The sequence below is a fragment of the Apium graveolens genome, chromosome 3 (assembly GCF_009905375.1).
Source record: "Apium graveolens cultivar Ventura chromosome 3, ASM990537v1, whole genome shotgun sequence".
Classification (NCBI taxonomy): Eukaryota; Viridiplantae; Streptophyta; class Magnoliopsida; order Apiales; family Apiaceae; genus Apium; species Apium graveolens.
Window position 1 is genome coordinate 73672264 of NC_133649.1, and position 9623 is coordinate 73681886.

The 9623-nt window shown below is 36.9% G+C and overlaps 1 protein-coding gene across 1 annotated transcript; it reads left to right on the forward strand.

The window, feature by feature from the left end:
- The first annotated feature begins 2323 nt into the window (after window positions 1-2323).
- Window positions 2324-2905, forward strand: LOC141714335 (uncharacterized). Its single transcript, XM_074517860.1, has one exon. The coding sequence runs from the start codon at window positions 2324-2326 to the stop codon at window positions 2903-2905; it is 582 nt and encodes a 193-aa protein (XP_074373961.1).
- The last annotated feature ends 6718 nt before the right edge of the window (window positions 2906-9623 follow it).

Genomic DNA, 9623 nt, shown 5'->3' on the forward strand with positions numbered 1-9623 from the left:
AATAGTAATGAGGTTAATATAATGTGTAGGTTTTGAAGTGAAGAGGAAGACTTGTGCCGTCAAGATCGAATAATCTTAGAACTGTTGAAAGGCAAGTTACTACCTCCTTATGCTTATAATTGGTGCAAGTATACATACTTTTTCGTGAATGCTTAGTTGTAATAATCACCATGTCATTAATTAATTTAAATACTTCCATTAATAACTCTTAACCTTGTTAGTACCTTACCTTCAAAATATTCCATATCCATTAGACCGTAAATACTAAACTCTCTACCAAATTCCCTAATGCGAACCTCATAACATAATCATATTCATAAATATCAAAGTACCACAATCGATACCATGTAGAGTTGACTTTTATTTTATTCTACCTTGGAACTCATCCCATAGGGATTTCTAATATGCGTTTGACATCTCATTAGTGAACTTGAATTCTCTTGTTATAATTCAGTTAAAGTGATACCAAATATTTCCCCGACATCCATGTTATAAATCATTATAAAATAAATGTTTTATTAACTTAGTGGATTGGACTAGACGCAAGTCCTTTTCACACTTATTGATAGGCTCACATATAGCTTATGGATCCCATTATATTTAAGAACCCAGTGCAGTTCGGGATTACTTCGCGGATGATCACCGGTTGTAATCCGTAGCGTCCTAAAATGATTTTTTTATGATTTGATTATAACATGTTGCCACGATGCCATGATACCATATGCCATGTTTTGATTGCTATGATTCTACCATGCCTTTATGTTATTACTCCATGTTTTTTGTTGTCATTTTTATCAAGTATCCATGACCTCTTGATTTACGAATTCTTGATTTTGAGATAATGCCATGTATAGTAGGACTGTTAGTACTTGTTGAGCATTTTTGCTCATTTTCTCGTATTTAACCCTATTCTACAGCTAGTAATCATAGTTCGTACCAAGCAGACCGTCCGTAAGTCAATCGGTAGGCAAGGTGAAGACCATTTGAGGGCGCAGGTAGAATATATATAGATTAGGTGAAATCCGTTATTATGTAATTTTGTATTAGTTAGAAGGGTTGTTCCAAACTCTCATCTTGTAAAGATCTTAGGATTGTTATTATTTTTGGTTGGGTTGGTAATTGGATTATCATCTTTTGGATTTATAAGTATGTAATATAAGTATGGTTCTCATTTATTTAGTGTGTGTGTGTTGTTGGTTGGGGTGTGACAGGTTGACATCAAAGCCTAGGTTTAGAGTCCCTGGACAACCCAATTAGGACTATAGGAAGTATGCGTATATAGTATAATATCTGGAGTACTAATGCGCGATATTCGAGTAAACCAATCTAACCTTTATATATATATTACTTGACAAGCAACAGTGCGCACTCATCATCTTCGACCCCGCAGAGCAACACAATTACTTTTTATGTCTATGCTGACTTAAGGCTGCATCATGACACTCTCCAAGGAAAGTATGTCAGGCTGATGGAACATCTTGAAGAGGCCTATGAAAGTAAGCAAGTGATGGGTAACGGACCTAAGGCGAAAACCATTTCAAGGCTCGAGTCACTGATCCAAGTGGCCACATCAAGGTTGGAGGAGATGCCCGTGCATCACGACCGGACCAGTCAGATTACTGTGAAGATGATAGTGGATGAGCTTGGGAGCATGGTCAAGATGCTATGTGAGGACACTACCCCCGACACCGCAAGGACCCGTGAGGAGGAGTCCGAGGAGGAGGCTTAGGATGAATTCTAGGGGACTTGACCTTTATTTGCTTGGATTAGGCTACTCCTTTTTATTACCATGTTATTTGTTTCCGTTTCTAGACTCTCGTACTATTTTGATTCAGATATGTATTCGTATTTGTACATGTACCTTATTATCCGTACCTTTCGACTTGAACCATGTTAAATTCAATTATGCACCTTCCTTGATTCCTATATTTGCTCTTTTAAATTCTTGCTCATAACCATGTATCACCTTTATTGTTATATTAAAAACTATATACCATGATGAATGCAAATAATACCCTAACTTTGTGTAACTTAAACTGTATAACTCTTATCTCAGAAAATGGCACCTAAGAGAGCCCGAGGAAGACCTACAAATAACCAAGAAAATGAAGGAGAAAACCAAAACCCTGATATAGCACAACTTATGGAATTGGTACGCCAACAAACTGCTACTATAGCCCAATAGCAACAACTTCTTCAACAAATCCAACCACCTCAACCACCCCCAGTAAACGTCACTACTTTCAAAATATTCCAATCTGTAAAACCCCCAGAATTTAGAGGAACGCAAGACCCGGTAGAAGCTCATGCTTGGCTTAAGGAAATGGAAAATGCCTTTGCCTTAACAAAAGTTGGAGATAATCTGAAGGTGGAGTATGCCACTTACTTTCTTCAAAGAGAATCGAACTATTGGTGGGAGACAGCGAAAGTTTTAGAAGCTGCTGAAGTTATTACTTGGGATAGGTTTAAGAGAATGTTTCTGGATAAGTATTTTCCTCGCTATATGCAAACACAAATGGAGATGAAGTTCTTTGAGTCGAAGCAAGACAATATGACAATTGGAGGATATGCGAAGAAGTTTACAGAACTTTCTAGCTTTATGGGAGAGTATGTTGATTCTGAAGAGAAAAGGGCAAAAAGGTTCCAACAAGGATTGAAGCCTTGGTTAAGGAGTCGTGTGGCAGCTTTTAAGTTGACTACTTATGCTAAAGTGGTTCAGAAGGCGATGGTAATTGAGGGAGAGAGTGAGCAAAATCAAAAGGAGAAAGACAACAAGAAAAGAAGATTTGAAACGGGAGAAGAAGGCTCAAGTTACAAGGGTCAGAATCAGAGAACTAATCAAAGGCTTAAACCTCATAGTGGACCCGGGAACTTCAAGAAGAAAGAATTTGGGAATAAATCATAAGAAACGAGATCTCAATCAACTAGTGGACAGAAACCCCCGCAAGGATCAGTTTTGGAATTTAAGTTTGTAATAGGCGACATATGGGAATCTGCAACAAGGTGAATGCAGATTGTTTTAAGTGTCACGCGAAGGGCCATTATGCTCATGAATGCAAGAATCAGAAGGCCAACATCACGTGTTATAAGTGTGGGAAAGTAGGACATGTATCACGAGAATGCAAAGGAGTGGGTAACAATCAATTGCTGCAAATGACCACTAGTACCCTACCCTGTGAATCAAGCAACTCCTATGCCAACCCCATCATTCCCAATGTCTTTCAATCAACCTCAAATGACATCAACTTCAAATCATCCAACTTTGACTTATCCAGCTCAAGCAAGAACTTTCAACATGAACGTGAAGGATGCAATTCAAAGTTCCGATGTGGTGTCAGGTACGCTTTTTGTGAATGCTGCTAGTGCTAAAGTACTGATTGATTCGGGAGCCACCAGATCATTTATTTCAAAGTCTTTTATTGATAAGTTAAATTATGAAACCCAATTGATGCATGAACCCTTATCAATTATTTTAGCTAATCAAGATATGGTATGTGTAAATCATATTTTCCCTCATTGTGCAATAGAGATAACTGGACACAGTTTTTCCTGCGAACCTTATTCCTTTCCAATTAGGTGAATTTAACGTGATCTTAGGTATGGATTGGCTGACAAGTTTTATTGCTCAAATAGACTGTAAGGATAAAAGGGTAGTATTAAGTACACCTCAAGGTAAGAAAGTGACATTCAAGGGTCAAAGGCAAACTCAGACATTCCTCACCTCGATGCAAGCAAAGAAGTTGATTCGGAAAGGATGCAAGGCGTATTTGGCGTATGTAGTTGATACGGGTAGAGAAGTTTCTAATCCGAAAGACATTCCAGTAGTAAGAGATTTTCTTGACATTTTTCCTGAAGAGCTTCCTGGCTTACCCCCGGACTGACAAATTAAATTTACAATAGATCTTGCACCCCGCACCGAACCTGTTTCGAAAGCTCTATATAGGATGGCACCAACAGGATATGAAGGAATTAGCAAAGCAAATACAAGAACTACTAGACAAGGGATTTATAAGACCAAGTGTTTCACCGTGGGGTGCTCCAGTTTTGTTTGTAAAGAAAAAAGACGGGAGCATGAGACTTTGTATAAATGATCGAGAATTGAACAAGTTGACGATTAAGAATAGATACCCTTTGCCTAGGATTGATGATCTATTTGACCAAATCAAAGGAGCCTCTTATTTTTCAAATATTGATATGCGATCGAGATACCACCAATTGAAGATTAAGTCTGAGGATATACCGAAAATAGCTTTTCGAACAAGATATGGGCATTACGAATTTCTCGTTATGGCTTTTGGGTTGAAGAATGCACCGGATGCTTTCATGGATTTAATGAATCATGTATTCAAGGAGTACTTGGACAAGTTTGTCATAGTTTTCATTGATGACATTTTAGTATATTCAAAGATAGAAGCTAATCACGCGGAACATCTAAGAATAGTTTTGGAAGTGTTGCGAAATGAGAGATTGTATGCCAAGTTCTCGAAATGTGAGTTTTGGTTAACTAAAGTAAGATTTCTAGGACACATTTTTGGAAGTGAGGGAATTAGGGTAGATCCTGAAAAGATTGAGGTTGTAATGAATTGGGAGGCACCGAAGACGCCAATAGAAGTGAGAAGTTTTATGGGACTAGCGGGATACTACAGAAGATTTGTAAAGGATTTTTTGAAGATTGTCGTACCATTGACCAACTTGACAAGGAAGACTGAGAAGTTTGAATGGACGGAGAAGTGTGAAAGTAGTTTTCAAGAATTGAAGAAAAAATCGGTAACTGCTCCGGTTTTAGCATTACCAGATGACAAGGGAGATTTTATGATATATAGGTGATGCCTCTGTAAAGGACTTGGATGCGTATTGATGCAACACAAGAAGGTGATAGCGTATGCTTCAAGACAACTTAAACCACATGAACTAGAAGTACCTGACTCATGACTTAGAATTAGCTGCGATAGTGTTTGCTTTGAAATAATAGAGACACTACTTATATGGCGAAAAGTGTGAGATATACCCGGATCACAAAATTCTGAAGTACCTCTTTACTCAGAAGGAGCTAAATATGAGACAACGCCGATGGTTGGAATTGATCAAAGACTATGATTGTTCGATACAATATCAATCGGGAAAGGCCAACGTTGTAGCAGACACTTTGAGTAGGAAGGGAAAGTTAAAAATGATAACAATGCCGAAGGAATTATCTGATGAAGTTGAAATATTGCAATTAGAGCTTTGTGATCATGGAGGAGCAGAAGAAATGTTTTATGCCATTTACCTTTCAACCAACACTACTAGAGAGGATAAAGAAATGCCAAGATGAAGTGATGACTCAGGAAAATAATCAGTTATCGGGAGAAGAGATATGTACATAAAAAGACGAACAAGGTGTGTTGAGATTTTCGACAAGAATTTGGATTCCAAATATGACTGAATTGAAGAATGATATTTTGCAAGAAGCACACAACTCAAGATTTTTAATTCACCCAGGAAGTACCAAGATGTACAATAATTTGAAGAAGAGTTTCTGGTGGCCGAGCATGAAAAGAGAAATTGCAGAATGAGTTTCGAAATGCGACACATGCCAAAGAGTGAAAGCAGAACATCAGAAACCAAGTGGTTTGATTCAACCATTGAAGATTCCAGAATGTAAGTGGGAAAATATTGCCATGTATTTTGTAGTGGGATTACCGCGAACACGTTCTGGGCACGACGCAATTTGGGTGATAGTTGACCGCCTTACGAAATCGACACATTTTTTTCCAATCAATGAAAAGTCTTCATTAGACATACTAGTTCATATGTATATACGCGAAATCATGTTATGCCATGGTGTACCCATATCGATAGTTTTGGATCGAGGCCCGTGATTTAACTCAAGGTTCTGGAGGCAATTTCAAGAAAATCTTGGAACAAAATTAAACATGAGTACGTCATATCATCCACAAACCGATGGCCAAAGCGAACTAAAAATCCAAACCATCGAAGATATGTTGCGAAGTTGTGCAATTGATTTTTCAGGAAGTTGGGACAATCATCTACCACTCGTAAAACTCTCATATAATAATAGTTATCATTCAAGTATTGGCATGCCATATACGAAGCTTTATATGGGCGAAAATTTAGAACATCGACGAGTTGGGATGAAGTTAGGGAACGAAAGATTTTTGTACCTGAAATGATTCAGCAAATAAAGGACACTATCACTGTGATCAGGAAGAGACTCATTGCTGCTCTGGATAGACAAAAGAAATACGCGGACCCCGCCCGAAAGAATGTGAAATTCAAAATTGGGGAAGCTGTATTGCTAAAAGTATCACCATGGAAGGGTTTGACCCGATTCGGTAAGAAAGGGAAATTAGCTCCAAGATACATTGGACCTTTTGATATTTTGAACCAAGTAGGGAAAGTTTCCTATGAGCTAGCCTTGCCACCACAATATCAACACGTGCATAATGTATTTCATGTCTCATTGCTAAAGAAGTATAATTCGGATGCCAATCATGTGATAGAGCTTGAACCAGTAGAGGTTCAGGCTGACTTATCTCATGAAGAGCAACCTGTATAGATACTGGATCCACAAGAGAGAACTCTTAGAAATAAATCAGTAAGTTTGGTGAAAGTATTGTGGAAGAATCCTAAAGTTGAAGAGGCTACGTGTGAGTTAGAATCTGAAATGCGGAATCGGTATCCTCAACTATTCTCCTAGATTCTGAGGACGGAATCCTATAAGGGGAAGAGGATGTGACAACCAGTAAGTATTTGAACTATTTTTATAAGTACGATATATATTCATAAATATTCAGTGATATAATGGCAATTATGCGGATTCGTTATATATTATGTATAATTTTGTTGTATGGCATTGCGAATGTTGCTGGAATATTTTTAAGCGTATAACTTTGGTACGCGAGTAAGATTTTCGTTACGCGATTAAATAGGTAGCGCAATTTGATAATATATGAATAGTTGCGACTACGTGACTAAGTAATAATTGAGAGTCTCGCGATTTAGTGATATTTGAATAAGTTGCGATTAGGCGATAAATTATATTCTAATATTATGGAGTAGAATCAATTTATTTGCAATTGTTTGTATGATTTGTGATATGTTAATTATATTTTACATGACTTATTTATTAGTGTGATAATGCTAGAAAATTCTTTTAATATAAATTTTTGACCGAAATGTTTGAAAACAATTTTATTAAACTTCTAAAATCTCATAGTATTTATGGTATTAATTTTACTATTTATGGATTTATATTTTAATTACTAAAACTCATTCTTTTTAATTATACTTTTAATAGTTATTGAATTACAAGTGTACCCTTGCATGCAAATTCCACCCAAATAGAAATCAAGGATAAGACAGACCTTTCACCCTCCACTAACTCCATTTGACCAACTAAATGACCCATAAAACCTTGCATGCAAAATCTTTCTAGTGGTAGAAGAAGCATAGAATGGTTAAAACAACCTCCACTCACTATTTGGATGAAGCAAAAGCCAAGCAAATCACTCAACCTCACATCATTTCTCTCAACACACACATCACTCCATCTCTCCTCTCCATACTCCTTCTCGGCCGTGCCTAAAACCCTCCCCACCCATTTCATTTTCTTCCTCATTTCTTCATTTTCTCACACCTTTCAACTCATCCAAGCAAGGGACATTTACACTTAGTGCTACATCTTCATTTAAGGTTAGTTTCTTAGTTGCTTGTGGTTAAAACCAAGGGTTTTAACTTTGATTCTTATGAATCTAGAGTTGAACTCAATATGGCTCATAAAACTTGAGCAATAGATGGTCTTAAAGAAGTGTTTTGCTTCTATTTTTCAAGCCATGGTCTTAACCTCAAGCATTCGACAATGACTCTCAAGGAGCCGAATGAATTTCATTATGTTAAGTTGGTTTTTATTTAAAAAGAAACTTTGCATGTGGCTTTCAAAGAATCTCTGATCTTTTAAAATGTATTTCACAAAGTTTCTCTCCTTGCATGCTATGATTTTTATGATAAATATTAAAGTTAATACTTGCATGTCATGATATAAGTGATAATTCGGACAAATGTGTTATGTGATTTAAATTTGAGCTTTTTTATAATGCATGCCATGGTTTTTGCTCTGAAATGCTTATATGCTATGTGCCTTGATAAGTCATGATCAAATTCAGTAGCCATCAAATTGATACCATGTATTTTTAGTTCGAATTTCTATTTGAAATCGTATATGTAAAATCTGCTCTGTTATGCTCTCTGTTTTTGCCTCGGTAAATGACTTATATGGCTAGGTTTATGCTCGTAATTTCCATAAAATGATACTTAGTAGGGTTTTGTACATTGTAGGTTAGATTTGTTGACTTGATTGTTTATTTTGGTGTTAAGTTGGGAGTTAAGGTGGAAGGAGGAACACTAGGCACACAGAAGCAGAATTTTTTACCATAAGTATAGGTTGTTTTAGGTGAGTTTTGGTGAGGCCTTGCTAGGCCTGAGTTTACAGGAGTTAGGACTTGAGTTGTACTTGAGTCCAGTGGCTTTGATTCATTGAAAAACTTGTATTTAGGTAGGTGTACACACACATATTCGAGAGTAGCTCTGAACAGGGCAGGACTGCGTTAACTTGAACTTTGGTCGATTATAACCATGCCATAGGCTAGGCCTTCATGGGGCCTTGGCTTAAATAAGTGTAATACATCCTTAGGAAGCTTAAAAAACCATTAGAATTAAAGAACTGAGTGAGAAAAGTGAGTTTTATGTAAGTAAAATCAGAGTAGAGTGAATTCGAGGGAGGCTGGGCAGTGTCAACTTTGAGCAGAGGCCTAGAGAAGGCCTAGGTGAGGCATTGACATGAAACCAAGTCTGAGAGTTAGGTTTAGGTATTAATAATCCATGGGAGTTGGTTTTTTTAGAAGTCCCAATTTAGAAATTAAGATTTCTTCTAAGGAGCACAGTTAGTGCAAACTGGTGCTAGCATGGAACCTTAGTGTAAGTATTGATCTTTATAAGCTTATAGGAGTAAGGCCTTTGAGTCTTAGCAATGTTAGAAGTTAGTTTAGAGTCTTAATAACCTTTAGGAAGTGATTTGGAATGAAGACCCAAGTTGGAGATATCCCATTCCGACCAAGACACCCGAGAGCGCCCTTAGAGTGGCATTAGGAAGCTTTAGTGGTATTCGTTGCAAATGGGGACTTAGTGGTGAAGAGTCTGAGTGTTGCACAATATCTTTAGGTTTAAGTTAAGGTCAATAATAATTCTTATGTGTTACTTGATTATGTGCTTAGGTATTTAGGTGATATTATAGTATATATAACTAAGTAGTATATGCCATGCCATTATGTGATTATGTGATTATGTGGATTACTTGAAATGCATATGATTAAGTTATGTATAAGTGTAATAGTAGTTATGATAAGGGTAAAAGTTAGTCTAGGAGCTTATAGGCTTATAAGGTGTTAAAGGGTGAATATTAATGAGGTTAATATAATGTGTAGGTTCTGAAGCGAAGGGGAAGACTCATGCCGTCAGGATCGAATAATCTTAGAATTGTTGAATGGCAAGTTACTACCTCCTTATGCTTATAATTGTTGCAAGTATACATACTTTTTCGTGAATGCTTAGTTGTAATAATCACC